General features: G+C 42.7%; 1 protein-coding gene across 1 annotated transcript; it reads right to left on the minus strand.

Annotated features, from left to right (window-relative positions):
- Positions 1-2,448: 2,448 nt before the first annotated feature.
- NFE2L3 (NFE2 like bZIP transcription factor 3) lies at positions 2,449-17,264 on the minus strand. Its single transcript, XM_074150642.1, has 4 exons — positions 17,085-17,264; positions 8,365-8,472; positions 6,737-6,820; positions 2,449-5,247 (listed from the first exon to the last, which is right to left on the minus strand). The coding sequence occupies exons 1-4, from the start codon at positions 17,262-17,264 to the stop codon at positions 4,027-4,029; spliced, it is 1,593 nt and encodes a 530-aa protein (XP_074006743.1). The 3' UTR covers positions 2,449-4,026.
- Positions 17,265-22,479: the final 5,215 nt, after the last annotated feature.

Below are 22,479 nucleotides of genomic sequence, written 5' to 3' on the forward strand. Positions count from 1 at the left end.
ATGTGGCATCTCTATTGGGTTTATTCAATAAACACTTTTTCACTAGAAACTGGTGCCAAGTGTCCTGTTGCTTCCTTTATAAGCCTCTACCTACTCTGTCCTCGAAATTCTCATTAGAACGGTATTTCCCACTCCCTTAAGATGCGAGTGTAGTGTGTGTATTTTGGGGGACAATACAATAATAAGCTGCTAAATAGATCTTGAAGTTCCTTTGTTTCCTCTTGGAAGGTTGCTTTTCTGGTTTACCCCATCTAAACTAGATTGTAAGCTCTTGAGCAGGAATGGTCTCAGCTTGTAAAACTTGTGTAAAAAGCCAAGTGTGTTGAATAAAACCAAACACAAAGCTGAAGCTGCACTTCAGCGCTGTTGGTGGTCGCTCAGAGCGTGTGTGGAGTCCCAGCAGCACAGCATCTCCTCTCTGGGGACCTTGCAGTGTGCCTGTACGTGTCACAAACGATGCTTGGGCCATGGTCATCTAATAAAGCACTAAACCTGTGGTCATTCCTAGCGGCTGCTTCTCTAGAAAAGGGTCCAGACAATGGATGTAAGAGCAGCTGAAGCTGTTCTGTAGTGCCCGTGCCTAACGGGGAAGGTAAGCTCTCTGTTTTTCTCTATACTTATCTTACCACCTCTCACCTCTTGCAGATAACCTTTAAGTTTTCATTATTGTAACGAAAACGCGGTTTACCACTCTAATGTAATGGACTACTTAATAGCTTTACTGTGGGAACAATAACGAGAACACCCACATTGGCATTTACGTTCTTTACTGTATCAACAGCTGAATCCATGATCCTCAGCTTTGCGATTTTCTAGCAGTGTGACAAGTCTTTTAAAAAAAGTGGTGTCTGTGTTCCTGTTTCAGAGATGCTGTTCTCGGTATCTGGTAAGGTAGGGTGCAGCTCAGAGCTTTTGCAGTAGATCTCTGACTCCAGAGTTAAGTTTGGTGCCACATCATGTCTTTATACAGAGTAGTTCCTGGTTTGTACACTTCAAGATTTTGGTTTCTCGAAAGTTAACGAGCTATCCAGTAGGAAGATGAGAGAGATGAGTTGGGTTTCCCACCTTTTATAACCATTTCAGATAAAACTTTAACACTGCTGTTTCCTGACTAGCTCCTCAACTCGTGCACAGTGTCTCCTCTCTGTATATAGGTTTCAAATACAGTCTACGATACAAAGCACGTTAAAAGTAGTTTCAGGAACCCTTTGTCTTGGGAGGAAAGTTAAAAAATACCTGCTTTTTATCTTATCTGTCTAGTCTATCACAAATTTATGGATGTGAAAATGTGAGGCACAGTCAAGTCTAAGCAATGTTTGCGGGTTGGTGGGTTTTTTTGTTGTTTTCTTTAAACAGACAAGTCATGGGGCAGACACTTCAGTAAATATCAGCAGTTTTTAGATGAAACTTAATGGCTGGCTGCTAAAATTAAAGAAATGGGACGTTGCTTTGAATTCTGCCTACGGTTTTGCCTTAACTGTGGGTCGGCAGCTGAAGGTTTGAGAAAATCACATAGTGCACCCAGACCTAACGCAGTGTCTGACTCTTGCAACTCACAGACCACCCAAAATTAGTAATTCACCTGAGAGATTTTGTAGTGGTGTAGTCACTAGTTGAGTTTCATACATAAAATTTTTGAAATACAGTTGTTGAGCAGTAAATGAGAGTGGGACGAGCCGAGGGCAGTTCATGCTACTTTCCAAGCTGCGGATTTAGAGAGAATGGAAGCAGACGGGGTTGGGGCTGTTGTCTTCATTTTACAGGGATGGGGAGTATGCTGCTTTCCCTTGGGACTGCTCAAAGAATCCAACATGCTTCCTTATTTTCAGCACGTGCCATAATTTAGCTGTGTAACCATTACCCAAGGGGGTGTGTGCTTTCTTCATTACTAGTTGGCTTTACACCAGTGCTCGCGTGGGCATCGCAGTGTTTAGCCTTCCCCCGCCCCCCACCAGCCTGTAGAAACTTGTGATGTGAGGCCCTAAATCCAGAAGTACTTGGGTTTCTGGTTTTATCAGTTACGGGCCTAGTTTAATATCCATCAGAATTTGTGCACGTGGGCCATGAAGGAGACCTAAAGCCTTGGTCCTGCAAAGGCCACATGCATAGACCTTAAAATGCTTATGTCAATTAAGAGCTGACAATCATGCTGACTCAAATGTACTTTTTTTCTTTTTTTTTTTTTTTCCCCTGGACCTAGAAATAAAGTTCACAATTCATCATATGTATCTGCACCTGTTGCACGTTTTGGTTGAAGTTCACGGACTAGCGATTAAATAAATCCCCTGTGGATACCGGTTAGAAACGATGCGCTTCGCACAGGGATGCTTCACCGACAGCAAGAAACTTCGGGGCCTCGCTAATGAAAGCTTCCGCTAGGAATTGACTCCAGCAATTTGAAGCTGTGGCAAAACCCATAAATAAAAGAAGAGACGCAGACATGTATTTAAAGAAATCTTTTAATATAAAATGCAGAGCAAATTGTTTGAAATGCCTGATTTCAGTATGAGTAATTCAGTGCATTTTGCACTCTGAGGCAGTGCTTCCTTTTCAGAAAATACCAGTTGATGCTACCAGTTATTGTAAACACAAGTGTAAACAAACAACATGATTTGCATGCGAAGGCAATAGTTTTATTTCTTCAAAAGGTATCATTTGGCGTTTAAACTTGTGTGTGTGCGTAGTCTTTATGTGTTCGGTGCAAGTGCTTTTTTTAAACATACCCGATGGTAAAGTTGCTACATTTTCATCATACCATGAACAATGAGATAGTTTTTCTTTATAAACAAACCCCGTAAGAGTGGTATAAAAGATATAAAAATATTTGTTGCTATCTTTTTGTTACTACTGGTAATGATTTTAGTACCTTACAAACTACTCTGCCTCTTAACATTCCTTCCTTATCATTACATCCTTGTTTCTCTTTTAGGCCATTTTTTTTAGGTTATTAAATGGAAAAGGATAAGCTGTTGGGAATAAGCATGAAAGTGAATAGAATGTCTTCTTTTTAATAGCACAAATAACAAAACTGAACGCTCTTTTCTTCCTTCAAAGCCGCTATTGGAGTATCACAAGAACAGATAAATAGTAATTCAGTTCAATTTAATTTGCTTTAAAGACTTGGGGAAAACTAAGAAAAAAAAAAATCCATAAAGTTGAAGATACTTATTAAAAGCTGAAAAGAAAATCTTTAGTGCTTCTCCTTGAGGAAGGTATCCAAATGAGAGGGAAAAAGGAAGGCACAAAAGTAAATATATCACAGACTAGGAAACAGTAGGAACTCATTCACCATCACGGAAGAAACTTGAGAATGATTCAATTGCAGAGGATGAAGGTAAGACAATACTGACCATATGAGTCGTAAAGTTAATTGGTATGTTATGTTTGCTTGGAGCTACGATGACGAAAGTAGTGAGAAAAATGCAATAGCTTCCAGGGCCTCTCCTCAAAGGAGAACTAGGAGAAGCAGAACACTCCTGAACAAATGCAAAGCATGGTATATATATCTTTTAGGAATATGTAACTCTGCAGTGATTTAGGGTGAAGATGAACTTGAGCTACAATTTTTCTTTCAGTGCTAAAAAAGAATAATAAAATGTCACTTTATATGAAGAATCTAGTACTAGGGTCTAAACCACGTTTTTCTTCCATCTGTAACTTTGAGTTAAAGCTTGGGTTTTTTCCCTTTTTTCCCTTATTGATGTGTCATTTCCCCTCCTCCCCCCCCTCATTGCTAGAAAAAAAAATCCTACTTTTACATAGGCCTATAAATGCAGTATTTGCAATTCTGCTTGTACTGATGGCCTAGCTCCTTTGGTTCTGATTAAAACTAAACATATTTCCTCATTTGCTTCTCAGATGGTAGACCTTCTAACAGATCACAATCTGCTTGGTTTTCCAGATCCTCGGATGCGCAGTCTTCCTCAAATATAGTCTTTTCTGCTTGTACTACTGTAGCCACTGACCTCTGGTCTTCACGCAAATACCCGTATTGTTCTTTCAGGAAAAATAAAGCCTATGTGATCCTCAGCCATCTGATTTTTGTTTCTGCTCTTTTTCATTATCTTGTTTCTGTTCTGATTTGACTAAGTGTTTGGGTATTATGAGAACACTGCCGTCACTACTGCAATGGATAATGTACTGGCATGGGTTAACAGGTCTACCCTGGTCATCCCTCAATCTACTGAAAATGTCACGGTACAAGTTGTTTAACTTCTGCTTCAACCGGCTGATGGATCTGCTACACTGAGAGTGCTCCTTTTTAAGGCTCTCCTTTTGTGTTTGAAGATTACACACATCTTCTTCCAAGTTAAGAATTGCATTTAGTTTGCGTTTACGACAATTCTGGGCAGCAACTTTGTTTTTCCCTCTTCGCCTGATGTCACGTAGAAGTGATACCTGAGTATCTGTCAGATGGTTCTTTGCTAGCATGGTGTTGAAGGACTCGACAGGCATGCTCACAATTTCATCAACCGAAAATGGTATTCTCAGAGCTTCTGCACAACTGTCATTGCTACTAAGGTTTGTATCAGTAGAATTGTGGCAACTCTCCTCTACTTCGCTTGGTTTCTCCATCCACATCTGTTGATGATGCTCTGGAGTGGATGCTGCTTGACTTGGCAGCTGATTATACATGGGGTTATGGAGAAACTGCTGAAGTGTGGCTTCTCTAGAACACTCCAAATCACCTGGATATTCCACGTGGCCATATTTAGTGTGTTCTTGGCAATTGCCACCAACAGCTCCTAAGCCATGCGGAGAAACAGATTTAACATCACTGCTGTACCCAACAGCACCTTCACTGCAGACTGAGAAAAAGGCGGTGCTGTGACCTGAATTCAAATACAGTCCTGAATCTGAGCCAGGTTCTTGAAAGAGCTGAGAAACTTCTGTAGGATCAAAACCTTCCTCCAAAGCCAAAGATATGAGTTTAATTTCATCAAAATTATCATCATGGGCCGTTAGGTTTCTAATGTCAGCAGCTGAAAACGGCCCTGTCAAATCTGACCCGTGAAGCAGTGATCCTGGATTTGTGATATTAGAGCTTGACTGAGGAAAAGACTCTTGCCTTTGTAAATGTCTTGTTTCTGAATTTGATTGAGTGAGGTAGTCTGTTCCTAGTAGCGTGGCATCATGAGGAATGAAACAGTGGCGAAGTGTCTGGGTCAAATTTATATTGTAGTGCGAAGACGATGGGTCTTGGCCTCTACTAGAAGTAGCAACTTGTGTATCTTCCAGTAAACTCGCCTAAAACACGATGGGGGGAAATAATGGGATCTTTTATAAAATGAATGCCTCTACATTCCTCACCTTCACAGAATCCCAGAATGATACGGGGTTGGAGGGACCTCTGGAGATCACCTAGTCCAACCCCCCCTGCGAGAGCAAGTCCACCTACAGCAGGTTGCACAGGAATGTGTCCAGGTGGGTTTTGAACGTCTCCAGAGATAGAGACTCCACCACCTCTCTGGGCAGGGAAGGGATGATGTACCATAAAGACCAGAACAACTTAAGTTCCCTACTATGCTTACTGGGAGCTCGGGTAACAGAAGAAAGTCTCGCCTTATTTCTCCTAGGGAGTCACCATGTACTAGACTGCCTGTAGTCTGAGAGAGAGCTGGTATTTTCAATTAAGCTCTTGGAAAGCAATATTCTTAGCAAGTTAACTATTAAGAAGTCCCCCACACTGTAAAGACTTGGTACCTGGAAAAAACAAGCAATCCATTTTCAACTGACAGATTGTCACAAGATGGCAGTGCATTAATAGTCTTAAATAAAATATGCAACCATGTATTGCTATAGCTAAGTAAGGGCTACAGCCAGATTCCTTTCAAATTATGAAAAAAAAGCAGAGAAAAGTAAACTGATGAACTTCTGAACCTTGTTAGTGTGGAATCCATTAACCAAAGCTGAACAGAGGAGTAGGCTAATTTATGGGCTGGGAGGCTCTATCCAACCTAGAGATTCCCAAAACTAGGTGTTCCAGTGGTAAACATGAAATTCCATGGAAAACACTAAAGACCCTGGAAGGCTCCTACAACAGGAAGTATATGTAAGATACCCTTGGAGTATTGCAAAAAAAGGAATGTAGGGAGTAGCTTCACGGTTAATGATTGCAGCTATGAGCTGTGGGAGAGGAGGGAGACTCCAATTAAGGTAACAACTGGTTTTTGTGTGAAGATGAGCACCCAGAAAGCAAACAATAGTATCAGAAGATAAGAAAATAAAACAAAAAGGGTTTGCTGCTAATGCTGACTGACCTGATTTGCAGGGAAGATGGGTCTGTTCTTCTCGAGGGTCCTTGTAAGCACTTGACCCAATATTTATGACAACTGTAATCTTTTACCACAAATGCCTAACAGCTGCTAGTAATTAATAACTTGGTGTTGCTCTAGAGAAACATACCAAGAGCTGCTGTATAAACATGGCACTAGGTTTCAGAAAGGGAATTATTAATTGAACTTATTAAGTTCCATACACCTTTGAACACCAGCTCACAGGAAAGACTGGACTTGGTACCTTTCATATCCCAGACAAGATACTGGGGAAGATTTTTCAAGTAGTGCCAACAACAGCTGTTGTAAAAGGTGGATAGTAGCGTCTTTAATGTCTTCAGGTAAGTTTTACTGCATTGATTTGCTGATATATTCCTTTGGGTTTTTTCTATTAGATAAAACAGGGTAAGTTAAATGTATTAATCCCAATGTATTAGCAATACATGTGTTTTCTCATTTACCTCTAGCATGTTTTCCATCTGCGACGACAGAAGCTGTAAATAGGCCTCTGAGGAGAGATGGGAATCTACATGGCTGCGGTTGCTCTGTGACAGAAGAAACAGAAATGCTTTGTAAAGCACAGTTATTTTATATAAAAGGAGGTAGAAATCAAAGGTAAAAATAAATTTTAAAAAAAGAGGAAATAGAGCACAGCTCCGTGAAATACTGCTGCTGACCCCACTAAGTCTTCATCCTGATGGGAGACCTCCCATTGCTAGAATGAGCAGAACAACTCCACAGCAGGAGCACCCCTACTCTGCCCCACAACAGCAGAACTGGGCTTCCCTCCTCTCCGAGGCTGCACCTACACTGCGGGAAAATCAAGTATTTTTTTCAAAGCCCAGCTGCCCGGGCTGGCAAGAAACCCAGATCTAATGTTCTCAGCTCTCTTAAGGTCTCAAGAACAATGAATGCCCTTTTCCTTGTAGCTCTCAGAGAGAACATCTCAGTTTAACATCAATAAGATTATGTCTCTGCCTTCTAGTTACAGTGCACACGTTCAGATCTGAACGATCCATTTTCCCAAATTGTAATTCTACATCTGAGCAGCAATCTTTCCGTAAATGGTGAAAGCAATATGACTTAGCATCCATGTCTCAAGTGGCTGTAGACCAAAAAAGAAATCCTTGCACACAAACACAATACCATCACAGTGGAGAAAATAAAACAAATTGAAAAACGGTTAGTTGCAAGTCATTTCTGTAAACTTTAGAACATTTCAGCTACATAAACTATACTGGAGGGGAAAGTGTTCATCGTGTGTAAGGGAATCGTTTACAAGGTACTATCTGAGCTCAGTGTTCCTTTCAGTGGCACCAACTACCAGCGTTCCCCTGGGGAATTTCTGGGGTGCAGTGGAGCAGGAGCTGGGGGTCAGGAAGGGGATTGGGGAGATGTTTTTCATAGGCTATAAGCATATTCTCTATGAGTACTTCTAGGAGTTTAATGAAGAGGAAAACAAATAGATGAGTATGTTCTTCTGAACAAAGATATATATACACACATATATGCATCACACACAGCACCACATCAAAATTACTCAATTCATCCTTCCCCTAGCAGACTATAGTGCTACTGTAGCTCTGCAGTATATATCCATATATATAATCCATATAATGTACAGTAAACATCACGATTTGCTATAGGGGTCAGATACACAGCACAATCTTGATTAATACCACAATCCACAGTTGTTTATAACACATTCGGTTTAGGAGTCATAGAAACAAGTGAATATAAAATACTACTATGATTTTTACTCTACAAATTCTTGTTTATGATGTCTGTAATGAGATTAAATAAACAATAAATTATGATTTGGTTTATGTGATTCTGGATAGATGAGAGGTTTTAAAGTACTTTCCCCCTTTCTCTCTTTCAGAAGTTTTGAAGGTGGAACAGAAAAGTAAAACTGAAATAATTCAGAGCCACCTCGCAAAGGACAAGCCCAAATGAAACGAATTTAAATATTCCTTTCAGAACCATTCACTCAATTTCTTTCACTACTCTCTACCTCAATGATCAGAGCTATATTTTCCCTCACTTCCTTTTCACAGTTTTCCCTTCTTCCCTTTTTTTCATCATTTACTTGATTTATGTTTTCTTCCTCCTCCTCCTTTTGCAGTTCCAGCTGATCATCTCCTTGGTCTGGACAACAGTCATCCAAAGCTTCCTGACATGCTTTCAGGTCAACATCCTAAAGACACAAATAAAACAGTGCTATTAACATCCTTACTTCAAGTAACAAGTGATGGGATGAGAGGAAACAGCCTGAAGTCGTGCCAGGAGAGTTTGGATATCAGGAAAAATTTCTTCAGCGAAAGGGTTATCAAGCCTTGGAACAGGTTGCCCAGGGAAGTGGTTGAGTCACATCCCTGGAGATATTTAAAAGATGGGTAGACGTGGCACTTAGGGACATGGTTTAGTGGTGGACTTGGCAGTCTGTGTTGTCAAAATTAATCTTTAAAACGCACCTTTTTTTTTTTTTTTTTTTTTTTTCCTTACAGCTATAGCATTTCAAATAAAATATGCACTGAAAAGTTCATTCCTGTGGCTGAATTGACTCTGTGCAGACTTTGGGGACAGAATGAGACAGACGTCAGTTCAGGAGTGCCAACACCTCCTCCTCTTTCGGTGCCCAGGCACTGAACCCATCTGTGGTAGAAATGGATGTTCATAAACACTGGAAACAAAATTCTTCTGATGATGTGATTTCATGGGAAGTTTGGGCTATCACTGTCTTTTGGATGTCACTTCACAACAACATATCCAAGCCAGATATATACTCAGTGATGGAATCTTAAAATAGGCAATTGTGCACGGCCAGCTAGCAGAATCCCTCACTTTTCCTTTGAGGAAAACAATCATGTTAACATGTACTGTAATAGAGGCTCTGTCTCCTCATCACTTCCATGTAGTCAATTATAGGATTTTTTTTAATCTCCAGCAATGAAATTGTTCTGATTTAGTCATCTCAGAAACATTTTTCAAGTTATCTTTTATCTATAGTCAGACTTGCATCTATCAGCAGACTTTTAAATTAAATTTTTATTACAGGGCTGGGGCATTGCTAGGGTAAGAAGGAATCACTGCTGAGGACTTTGCATATTTATAATTTTTAAAACTTTGATATTTCAGCTTCTATAGGGCAAGTCTGAGTTATTAAAATGTGAAACTCAGTGGAATGGGAGCCAGAAAACCAAGTGGCCACACTGCATTAGTTCCATATATCCCCAGCAAAATGCTATGGCAGGAGCAGAAAAGACAAACTCTCAACAGCAGCAAACATAACGAGTTAGTGTTCTGTTCTAAAAATCACAACAAATTCACTTTATAGGTTTTATATGAAAGATAAACTATATAAAAACTGCAGTTGTAATAATCATCAAAATGTGTATGAGATTTTTTAAAAAATTATTGCTTCATACAAAACACATTAAAAATTAAATGTAAGAAGGTTTAAAAACAGGACTCTGGAGTAAAATATAATTTGAAAATAAAGTAATATAAATTTCATTTTCATTAATTCTATTAAGATTTCTTTTTAAAATGATGAAAAATTATTTTATTTTTAACTTATTTTCTTTTTGGCTTTCCATTTTTCTGTACTTTCTTTTCAAGGATTGGAAGGGAACTTTAACTTTATATACAGTCATTTGTAACAACAAATAAATATACAGGGCACTCATCTGTCACTTTGATGTAAGAGGTACTTTCCTTCAATGATGCCCAACACAATTTCTAGCTATTAAAAATTATTTTCCAATATAGTATGTCTTGTCAGCTGCAGTTGGAAATGACCGGATGACTTGTTACCATGCCAAATATGAGGAAACGACTTTACTTTTCTAAACACACACACACAAAACCACTACAATTTTCCTCTATGTAGTAAAACAGCAGGAGAGGGAATTTAGTATTCGGGACCCTGAGTAGATGGTAGATGGCTACTCACAAACGAGTTCAATGGAGCTACTCACAGGCACAAAGTCAGTCCAATAATTACACATTCCCAAGATCAGCACTAGTCTTTAATTTTACAAAGAACCAACCTGATACTTGTCCAATAAATATGATCCACTAACATCCTAATTAATACAATTAATCATAATGGAAAACAGATAAGAAGTCAAGGACAGTCACTATTAAAGACCTTAAGCAGCTCCTCTTGAGCTGAGTGGCCTGGAAAGCTGCTGCTGCTGCTCAGGCAGAGTACTCAGCTCCTGAATAACACAGCAAATTCATTACCCTACCAGCTGATGAAGAGTTAAATTCAGGAAACAGTTAGAAATATGATATCCATTATGTAAAGCCTTGGAAAAAAAAAACACCTGTAAGCACTGGTTTTGAATACAGAAAGTATATAGGTAACAACTTGATGCTTCCTATTAAACTTACAAGGGCTACAAACCTATCCTACCACCAGGGAAAAGCAAAGCTTGCGGGAACTTTGTGACGAGCCCATGCTGAGCCCTGCAGATCATTTGAAACCCTCACAGTTCAACTTGCTTATGGAGGAAATCTGCCTGCAGATGCTGCCAGTCTGCTGAGGTCTACGATGGAGATGGTTCTTCCATCGATGGTTGCACCATCACAAGGACAACTGAATTTCTGATGTCCCTGGTAGGACAGCTCCTTTCTGAAAAGGAACTAAGTGCTCCTGAAGCTCATAGAGATTTGTGGAGACTGTCATGGCTTCAGTTTCCCCAGGACGTCAAAGACAACTGAACTTTTAGGTCTTCTCCTATCGATGTATAGAGCTGTTGACCACTTAGGAGATACTTCTAAGTATCTCCTAAGATAAGAGACTAAGATAGTCTTCCCTAAGACTAAGATCCACTTAGGGAATACTTCTGACCATGAATTTTAGGATTTATCTGGAGCCTGCATTGATTTTTATGTATCTTTTAAGAGAAAATAATGGCTTTGACTATTTCCTCTGCTAAGCTACAGGCACTGTCTTGGTACCCGTAGTTTCCAGGCTGAGAGCCACCAACTGCACTGCAGGACCACATGTCCTAATGACCCCTTGGCTGAAGAACAGGACAGAGATAAGAGTCTCCCTCTGATCTTCGCACAAAGCTCCTGCTGATGTGAACGGAGGTGCCAGCGGTGATGAGAGGTTACTGATGTTGCTCTTTACCTGTGCATTTTAAATATGCTATGATAATCTTATCAATTGATATCTACCTAATCTCAGCTAAAAAGCAAAATGTTTCTTTCTGTTTCGCTATATTCACAATGATCCCTAAAGTACCCTGAAAGCACAGAAACAGAAGAGAACTTTATTCTTTGAAACGCAGCCAGGGTTTAGAAAGCGTGGAGGGTGGAATGGCGGCTGGAAACACCAAATATCCGAGTAACTTTTATGTGATACATGGCTAGGCTTAAAAATCACACTAAAGCATGCTAACCAAGCAGTGCAATGACTAAATCAAACGGTGCGTAACTGCGGCTCCAAACGTGGCAACTGTCAAATGTCTGTGACACATCTACTCCAAACCCTAATAATATCGTCTGGGTGGCACCCAAATACATGCTGTTAAAGGCACTCCTGCTTATTGCAGCGAGCTGTTAGAATCGAGCTAACCACGTGCATTTCAGAAACAGAAATGCTAGGGCTTTGCACAGCTCAGCCGTGTCAGCTGTGACAGACCACACAAACGCTGTGCACGCCACACGCTCAGCACATACGTAGAATTAACACCAGCCTACTCCCAAATGGAGGCAGAGATGGGTACATATGTAATAGTTGTCACTGACTTCAATTATAAATGAAATAATTGTCACTAATTCAGTTAAGACATCAGTTTTCATGCCAAAGACAGCTCGATATACCCTTCAAAATGAACTTTCACACTGCTTCTAAAACACAGACCAGTTTTACACTCCAACCATTTGGTCCTGCGCTGGTGTTTTGCACCAGAAACTAATTCCATCCTAAAGGATGCAACATCTCTGACAGTAAATCTGATGATGGTTATTACATTTGTTTAGTCGCTCTTTCAGCCTGAGCACAGTAACAAAAAAGAACTCTTTCTATGCTTTCTGTTGTGGTCAGTGAACTACACAACACTGAGTTCTCTAAGAGACTTCTTTCTCTCTCCACCTTTACCCAGGCTAGATTGGTAGTATATTGTCGTTGGTTGGTATGATGTAGACACTAAATGATACATCCAATAAACGTAAAAGAATCCCAGGACCACCCCTTCTGACAAACCCTTCTCCACAGCTCAGTTCCATTTTTCTGATGTCTTCCTTTCAAGCCCCCCCAGACAAAGACACTTTCTCCGGCACTCAGCTCCCCGTTTTCTCATGCTACCAGCCTCACTGCGATGCCAAACACCTGCCAACTCACAGCTCTGAATGGGGAGCACTCTTAAAATCCACAGTCTGATATTTTAGCTCCTATGGGATTTAAGTATCTTCACCTTCCCTCTGCCACCATATGCATTTCCTCTTCTATTTTCCACATTTACCACACACTAATCCTTTCTTCTTTATGCCTAATACTCCCCTCACCTCCTCTCACATACACTTCTCACACACACTGGGAATACCTTCCCCGCTCTCCAGGGAGCAGGAAAATGCTGGTGTAGGACAGCCCCACACCACTGACTTCCTCTACACCCTGCCTGGCCACTCATTTGACTTGGCTTCTTCAAACCCTTGTGCCTCCTGTGCCACACTGTAACAAAAAAAGGAAAAAATCAAAATCATGGCCTTTCAAGACAATATATCCCTCAAATGTTTGAGGTTCTTCTCTTACCCCACCTCTCTGAAACACCACGTGGTCCTTCACACACCCTCTTATTAAACCTAGGTAAATTCTGGCTAATGGTTAAGAGCCATCCATGATGCCCTTCCACAGCAACACTGCCATGTCCTAGCACTCAATAAGTTCAAAAGAAAAAAAAAAAAAAGGAATAATTTGAAATACGTTCTGTAAGTTAAGCATAAGTTAAGCACACAGCTTCAGCGGGACTGCTCTCAAATGGACTGGGGAAAAGCCTTCATAAAAAAGCCCTGGTTTCTACTTACCTTCGCTTTACCAAACTTTTGACACTCGCCAAGAGAAAAAAAAAAAAATCCGCAACTCAAATTATTCTCACTCAGTGTAAATACTTCAAATGGTGCCCAAAGCCCAGGATGGATTTTACTGTAAGATTCAGGCAACAGATAAAAAACCTGAAGAGCTACGTAGTCCATTCCTGCTAATCTAAATAATTCCCCACGTAGATTCTATGAAAGATAAAGAACCCATCCAATTTTTATACTCCCATTCTTCAAATGTCTACATATATATATGCACACATAAGCACACACAGAAATATTAATATACAGAGAGAAAGGGAAAAGAAAACCACTGAATCAAGTAGGGCAGCTCTTAACTCTTGCAAGATCTTCAGCTAAGACACTGTTGTATGATAAGCTTCTTGAGACTTTCTCTGTATTTGTGAATAGTGTTACCATATACATAGGACTGGTGCCACATCTTGCACCACTGAGGCCTCCAACTCCTCTCCCCCCCCCCAAGTTTTTAAGGTGCTTTGGCAAACAGGTCCTGTTCATTTTCTATACGGACTTATGGCTCAATATAACAGCTTTCAGAAGTGGTTTTGGGGCAGGCTTACAGGGAGAGGCCTAAGGGAAATGCAGCCTTCTATTGGAAGAGTGGGGCATAGACTGCACCCCAGGTTACACGCCTGGGGGATGGCTTCTGTCTTTTCCCCACCAGTACGAGACCTACATCCAGTGCCAGCTGCATGTCTTTTTTTTTGGTTTGTTTGGTTTATTTGCTTTTTCTATGCTTAAAGCTTCCAAATTTACATGGCCACATGGTGTCTCGATTTAGCTTTTTCCTTAAAATGCATTCCTTGAGCAATCCAACAATAATTTACAAGCACACTGGGAAAAAACGAGAAGACACACCTAACTTCACCTGGGTACGTCCATGTCACCTACTCAATGGGACCTGCTTGTGTGAGCAGGTGTGAGTTGGGCAGCAAAAAGTTAGGCACCCATGTTTCCAACAGCAGATGTTGGCATTCAAACAGGTGCTGAATATACCGTCAGTGTTTAAGGAGTAAGTGGTGCTCCCATTACAAATTCTTTCTTAAAAACAAAACAAAACAAAACAAAACCAAACCACAAAACAAGATTGCAATCTGTTTTTTCAGCAAACTGTGAAGAGGAAGACCAGGTGGTGCACAAACACTGCTGTATCTGGAAAAAAGTACCATGAGAAATAAACAGCCCAGAGAAAAGACAAGGTTCACTCTTACACATTTTGTCTATTTCCTTAGCAAACGTGCTCATTGGAGCCTAAAAACTTGGTCTGGGGTATTCTGCAAATGACAGGACCTTTCATTACTGTAGGAATTATTCCATTTCCTTGCATGAACTGATGCATGTTTTCCTGGCTATTCAAAGGAAAAGTTTATTGGGGGTTTTTCCTCTCCCCCCCACTAAAAATGTAACACATGGTTCCCGCGCAGGAACCCTGGTACCTTGGTCTCAATCTCCAACATCCATGAGAACCAAACCTCCAAGCTTTGATTCTGTAGCTGATCCAGACCAGAAAAGCACAGAAGCATTAAACTAATAGTTCGCTGGGAACATAATACAAAGGTTCAGGCTGACCCCAGCCTGTTGGGCAGCAAGCTAATTGTAGGAACCCACCTGTTTGCTTTACTCCTGGTCAAACACAAAGTCCTCAGGCTGTCTTAACACCACACTACATCTCATCCGGGTGTAGAATGGAAAAAAAAAAAATAGGCCAGGCAACCCCACACAGTTTGGCACACTCCAGCAGCACGCTCTGAATTCATCTTCTTCCTCATCTGCAGTTGTCTTCCACAGTGGTTTAAAATACCAGCTCCCCAAGGACAAGGATCAACAGCTTGCATTGTGTTGCCAGCAACGTTCTCAGCAAGGACCGCAGCCCAACAAATCAGATTAATCCAGGGGCGGGTGAATCCAGCTGCTGACTTTTCAGAAGGCCACACAACCCCACCATACCCAGCAGAACAAAGCAAACCACTTTCATCTGTTTACACAGACTCCTTGTCCTGATCTAGCGTGGATAAGAGGAACGCTAAAAATAGCTCTGCTCTATTTTTACAAAAGGCAAAACGAAGGTTATAAATCAGCCGAACCACTTTGAAATCCATTATACTGTTACAATAACATTTTGACAGCACAAGTGGACTTATTCAAGCCTACAGAGGTCACCTTTAAAACAAAGATCAACTTTTGCCTCTGTGTTTCATGTTTTGGACCTATCATGCTCTTCAGAAGAAGTCTGGCGGAAGAGACACTGTGTGTGTGTGTGCACTTAGAAGTCCATTTACATTTTAGGTCAAGAACTTAATACTGCCTTATCTCGCTCCAATCATTCTTTCACTTAAAATGTGCTTAAGAGAGAGGCCCAGACCCACATTTGGCAAAGAAATGAATCATCATCTCTCCACAGAAAGGAGCAATCCCTTACAGTTAGGGTGTAGAAACTAGTTTTGCAACTGCCTTACGAAAATAACCAAGCCAACACATGGGGAAATAGAAAGAAAACAAACAAAACAAAAAAAAAAAAAGAGGAACAAGAAAAAGAAAAAGAATGAAAAGAAGAAAACCTAACAATCAAGACAAATTTAGTAATTATTAGTTGATGCCAGTCCTTTAATTCATAATAAGAACTATGTATTGATAATGGTTCAAAGCCAACCTGAAAAATGAACTCGGTAGTTCAACTTGATATTTCAAACTGTACTGACCATCCGAGCCACAGAACCATCACCCTGTTTTTTCTGTATCTCTTGTATCCGCACCCTGTTATCACAAAAGTCTCAGATCATAAACGGCTCCGGAGAAACGAAACTCCATGCCCACTAGTGACTTAACTCAGAAAAGCAGTCCCTCCAGCTGTAAGGCTCGGCTAATCTTCGAGTTACAGATGTGCACGGCTCCGGCGCAGGAGGAGGGTCTGCGCGGGACAGAAGGGCAGTAAGGACTGCCTTCTGCGCGACTGAAATAGGGAAACCGACCATCGCTGGTGGGCACTTACTGCCCGAGCACAGAAGGTGCCACAGCGATAATAAAGGCAGATATGACGAGGTTGGGGTTTAGCCCTGGCACCAAACAGGTCCCACGACATAATAAATGCTCCCGCCAAGTGTAGTTACCGGACTATGACCTACACGCGCCCTGCCCCAAGGGGTGCAGCTCCGCTCCTCACGGTGATGAGCTGAGGAGAAGCGGTATTTCTGCAGCCCCGGGACACTCCTGAGCTCCCTGTGTGCCCACACGAAGGAAACTGAGGCGATTCCGGAGGAAAATGCCAAGCAGATGTGACAGTCCTGGCCTTGCAGGTGATGAGCGGCGCTGGGGCCCACCCGTGGCCACCTCTGACGGGTTTCACCCCGTTCTGGTGCTTGGAGGGCCACCACCAGTTGCACCCTTAGCAAAAGGCTGCACGGAGTTACTCCACAGCATCAACCTGCCCCGGGCTTGCGTTCCCTCCCCACTGCCCGGGACCCCCTCCCGGGACTGGAGACCCCCGCGGGACAGGGCGGGGACCACACTGACCAGCCATGCGACCACCCGCAGACCTCTGGAGGTCTCACCTCTCCGTTTTTTGAGGCTCAGAAAAGCGTCCCCCTTCGCGTCCCCGCAGTTTGCCCCTCACCTACACCCCCAGACCGCTCCCCCCCCCCCCGCCTCCGCAGCGCATCTCCCCCTCGCTCGGCCAAGCCGGGGGGCAGACCCGCGTCTCCCCCGGCCCCGGGGGCGTCCCGCCGCCGCCGTCCTTACCTCCGCCATGGGGCAGCCGCCGCCGCCCCATCCTCCTCCCGCGGCGCGGCCGGGGGCGGCTCCCCCGGGCGGGGCGGGCAGGGCCGGGCGCCTCCGGGGCCGAGAGCCGGGGCGGGCACTCGCCAGGGCAGGTCCGGCTGCCAGCGGAGCCCGAGGAGGCTCGGGGGGTCGGTGGCCCATGGCTGCCCGGCGGTAGCCCCCCCCTTCCCGGCAGCCGACGCGCCTCGTCCGGCTGCGTGTGCGTGGGTGAGACCGACCGTCTCCTGGGCTCCCGCAGCCGAGCACGAAGCCGTCCCTCCGCCCCGCGCACACACACACACACACACACACACACACACACCGGCGCGGGGGCGGGACGGGGACGCGGGACGGGGACGCGGGACGGGGACGCGGGACCCGCACCCCCCCACCCCGCCGCCCAGCCAAGCGTCCCGGGGCTTGACACCGACCTGTGTGCTGGGGGCTCCCTGCGCGCCCGGGGGGAGTAACGGCCTTCGGTCGCTGGAGCGGGCTGGGAATGAAGGAGGGGGGTTAGAACGGCCGGTAGCTAAAGGGAGAAAAATAAATAAAATAAATTAAAAAAAAAAAAAAGAAAGATAAAAATACAAAGCAATTCTCTACATACCTCTAATAGTAAATATTCTCCCCCCCCTCCCCTACCCCCTCGCTTTTTAGAATCCCCAAATAAAAGAGAAAACAAATACAGGTACAGGTTTTAATTACAATCAACCTGGTGTCTAAATATCTATCCAGTGCCTTTGCTTTCCCACCAATATCTATCCAGTGCCTTTGCTTTCCCACCTACTGAACTGCATTTTCCTCAACGCATCTGTCTAGCGCTACCCAAACTCACTCTCGCACATCCTAGAGATATCTTTTCCAGCTGTTTTGTTGTCTCTGTCCTCTGCAAAGGCCTTTTATCGCTTCTCATCACTTCTACTTATCGGAGTGTTTCAGACTTGTTTTGGCATTTACAAGGCATAAGGCTGTTCTGGCAGACCCTGGAAGTGTCACTTCTTCAGTGATAACTGCATGTGTGAGGGGTGCAGTTTCTCATTTCTCTATTATCACAGGTGACATTTACATTTTTCGTTTGTGTCCATTGTGATAACTATGCAACGGGTGTGTTACAATATTCCTAGCATTTTCTTGTGCCTTGTTTCTTGTATTCCAATAAAATAACAGTTTTCTTTTGAAATTCCAAATGAACCGGAATCTGATACAGTCCTCCATTGCCAGCTTTTTTTTTCCCACGCCAGAGTAGGATCTCTGGCTTTTTAAGTGGAAGTGTAACTGAAGGTAACAATGTTGATTTTGCTGTTGCAAAAATAAATTGAATGTGTCTTAAGCAAAATGCATTTACACCTTATGGTTGAGGGTACAAATGCCAAGACAAACCTTCACCACAAGTCCTTACATTCCACGTTATTCACTGGTGTTAACCCCTTTTTTGTTGTTGTTGTTGTTGTTGCAGCACAATCAAAATCTTTGCACATCAGTCTTAAGCTTGTAGATTGAGTCTTCTAACGATAAGAAAATACTTGACAATTGAATATAGCCGATAGACTTTCTTGCAAGAGATGGGTAAGAAAAGGAGCATGTGTTTTGAAGGTGCTGGTGGATATACTGTGGTGTGGAAGAAGACCTTTGGGGATGTTTTGACACATCTCAGGGCTAGAAACCAGTGCTGTGTTTCCTTTAACTTTTCAGCGGCGATGCCCGGTGCATGTCCAGTACAACCTGAAGCACAGCAGTTGTATTCCAGCACAGGTCACCCTCCTGCCTGACCCAGCGCTTGGCCTGCAGCTTGTCACATCTCATTCCCAAAGGGAGACAAGAGCCTCTCTGTGGCCACTGAAGGCCACTACAACAATGTTCATTGAACAGGCCCGTTTAATTGCCTAGTCTTTTCCTTTAAAAAGATGGTGGATTTTAAATGGTTAAGAGGGTACAGAAGCTCTGCACCGTTGCTGTTGCTTTTGACTGTTAGTTTTTCTTTTGAATGGAGTTTTGAATTTTTAATTCTTAAGACCCTCAGCAGCGCACATGGACCACTAAGGAGGGGCTGAAACCTCTGGCCGGTTGGCCCAGTCATCCTAAATTGGAGACAACCTTCACTCACAAGAGATGTTACGGTGGTAGATTTAGGGATGCAGTTCAGGTCTCTGGCTCCCAGCGTTCAGGAGATTAAAATCCTGAGCTCAAACAGTGATGCACGAGGGTGTGCTCAGTTATCAGTGTCCCACAGAGAAGGTGTCAGTGCCAGAGAGCTCGTGTGTCCTCTCAGTCAACCTTCAGCTCTTTTACATGTCACTCTGCCTATACAGACAGTCAGCCCCTCATCTGCAAACTCAGTATTATTTCTGTGCACGTTTACTAATAAATCAATGCAAAGACCACTACGTAGATGATGTCATAGAGTGAACACTTCTTTTAGCATGAACCCCTTAAACAAGAGATTTTCCCAAACCACTTAATCAAGTTCAGCACAACAGCAAACATGTCAATTTATATGTTTGCTTTACTCTGGCAGCTCATGGTTCAGGGAAAGAGACAACCAACTTCTCTAATCCTAACTAAAGGCTTGATCTGAGTCTGTGAAAAATGCTACAATGTAGAAATGAAGGCCTTCTCCTTTCTTACCTCAATTTGCCATAGAGTAACTTTGCAGAGTTTCTCCTGAGTTATTCAAATGGAAAGGAGAGTTGGTCCCTGTGGCGTATGGTCCCCAGGCTCGTGTTGGCAGAAGGGAAAGCTGGGCGTGCAGCCTGGGTAAGTGCCACAGTGTTTTCACTGTACTCCTGGTCTGAATTACGAGGGAACAAAGACAGCATATGTGTCCATACATGGAGCTGCAGGTGACCTTAGATTACATTCTCAGCTGTTTACAGCTCCTAAATGCATCTGTAGCCATTTACTCCAGAGAATTCTCCTGGTAGTTTCAAGTACTCTGCTAGTCTTACATCCTGTGAATCTGGGAAAGAGCTGTTCATTTTTTCCTTATTGCTAAATTCTGATGATTTATTTTGTTTAATAAAACATCAGCAAACTTTCTTCCATGTGACATTTCATGCATCATTTCTGATTATTTCAATTTATAAACCTACTTCTTGTGAATCATACTTTTAATCAAGGTAAGCAATTCATAGATAATCTTCTCTCAGAGAAGCATTAACATCAGCTTTAATAAATACGTTACTCAATTAGTTGGTATTGATTCTGCGGTGTTAGATGGGTGCATTGCTCCCCAGCATGCCTTTGTGCTCCATGCCAGCACTGAAAAGGAAGGACTGGCTCTTTAGCATAACAGCATTTACGGTGGAGGCTAAGCAAAGGAGTAGAAATGCTCACAGCACCTATCTACAATGATGCAAACGTTTAATTTCAGACCCTTATTCGGAGCAGACAGGTACTGACAGTCACAAACATACGAATGTCAAGCATTTGTCACTTAGTTTTAGACTGTAATCATTTCCCTACTTTATTATCTGACTGGTTTCTCACCATCCCATTAATTTGTCACCCTGACTGTGACCAAGTGGGAATATTTTTATTGCTTTCCTAATGGCTGTCCCTGTTCTAATTTCACTTTCATCCTTCTTGCAGTGTCAGAGATCCTACAACTGGTATTGGTTTTAACCACTCTCTTGTGAATCCTTCTACGCATAAGGAGCTTCAGTTATCAGTCCTAGCAGTATTACTTATAAAACAAATAGAAAAAAATTCCTTTGTTAATTTTGATCAAATTTCTGCCATGTGCTTTGAAAAAAGAATTAATTCATTAAAAGTTTATATGGGCAGAAAGGAGAAAAAGAGAATTAATCCGTAGTGGCCAGATCTGGCATATTCTGAATCAAATGGCACAAGCTGAGCACACATCTGGGACCCGCTTTTCTACACATCACACTTTTATCACATAGCTCGAACCAGCTCTCCTTATGTCAGATACACAGACACTATGCAGGAAAATAATCATTTAAATACCTGGATGGATCATGTATCTTATTCAACTCTTGCTACAAATCCTTTGGCAGGGGTCTGAAATAGCTGCATTAGTGCTGCTGAGGCTGTGGTTTATAGAGCTGGACACAGATCATGGGAGAGTGGCTCATTAAATCATTCTAAACAGGTCTGTAACGTGTACATGCTTTCATGCCTCACCTCCCAGTACATCCCCTTGCAAAGGATATATACAGATATATATATTCAGGGATGGAAAGTCAACTATTTCTTAACACAGAAAGACCTTAGGTTCAAGATATGGAAAAAGTGAAAAGCTTTGTCCTATGGACATCCAGCCTACCATTCACAGATTCAACTAGCTAAGCGTGCAATAAGAAGTTATGTGAAGCTGCAACTCAGCCCTTGGATTCATCCAGGCAACTGAAACCAGCTGCTGACTCTATTTCTCCAAACCCTTACCCAAACTGTCCCTCCTCTTGCTGGTGCTCTGCGTATGCACAGCAGGCTCCCACAGAGAAGTGATGGGCCTGGGTTTTCTCTTGTGACCAACACCCTTGCCCACCTGCTTAGTGTATTTCTCTCTACCATCTGGAGAAAAGAAAATAAATGTCAATTCCTTTTAAAACCAAGAAGGTATTGTTTTCCCTCCTTGGCATACAGTTAAAAAAATAGCTGCCCTCCCAAGCCCAGCATTGCCTCCTTTGAGGTGTGCCTGGAGAGGATCCAGCTCCCTCTCCATCCTCCACAAGGGAGGCCATTTGCCCTGGCCCCATAGCCTCTGTTCAGGAAAATCCACCCTTTGTTCTTCTGTGGGCACCTTTTCGTTACATCAATGGATCTCAGTGCAAGGACAGTTGGTAGCAGCCCTCTACAGATGGATGTTAGGCACCTCCATGCATGTTTTGAATCTGTGCCTTAATGCTTTCTTCCTTCTTCAGACAGTAGCTGGGGGCCAGCTGAGGCCACTGCTCAGCAGGAATTCCTCCTACCAACCCAGTCACAATGGCATGTGCCAGAACAGGAGATGGCACACACGTACAGAGACACACTCGGAGCACAGGGCTAGTGGAAGTAACAGCTGTGACCTGAGGAACACTTGCTTTCTTCCTGGAGAGGGTGATAGATGAGAAGTGATTGATCCTTCCATATAAAAAAAAAAACCCAACACCCAAAGCTAAAAGACAACAACAAAAAGCCTGGCAGGGACACCAGCTGAAAGCCAAGGAAAAGAAGATGGAAAAAGAAAAAAAAAAAGCCAAGGAGGAAACCCTCTAAACAATCTTAAGCAGAACAAAATATACTGAAATGCAGAAAATAAAATTATTTGATACAGGTAGCAGGAATGAGTCGGCTTTGTTTGGAAACTGGGAAGGGAAGAGGACAAAAGCCATTGCTTACTACACATGGCTGGTACTTATGAGCAGAAAAGACT

This window comes from Numenius arquata, chromosome 7 (assembly GCF_964106895.1).
Source record: "Numenius arquata chromosome 7, bNumArq3.hap1.1, whole genome shotgun sequence".
Classification (NCBI taxonomy): domain Eukaryota; kingdom Metazoa; phylum Chordata; class Aves; order Charadriiformes; family Scolopacidae; genus Numenius; species Numenius arquata.

What these genes read in the sequence shown, in the direction of transcription:
- NFE2L3 (XM_074150642.1), bottom strand. Translation starts at nt 17,264, where the DNA reads ATGGGCCACCGACCCCCCGAGCCTCCTCGGGCTCCGCTGGCAGCCGGA. An exon ending in GCGGCTGCCCCATGGCGGAG is followed by an intron (nt 8,473 to 17,084) that starts GTAAGGACGGCG and finishes TTGTGTCTTTAG; the next exon opens with GATGTTGACCTGAAAGCATG. An exon ending in AGGAAGAAAACATAAATCAA is followed by an intron (nt 6,821 to 8,364) that starts GTAAATGATGAA and finishes CTTCTGTCACAG; the next exon opens with AGCAACCGCAGCCATGTAGA.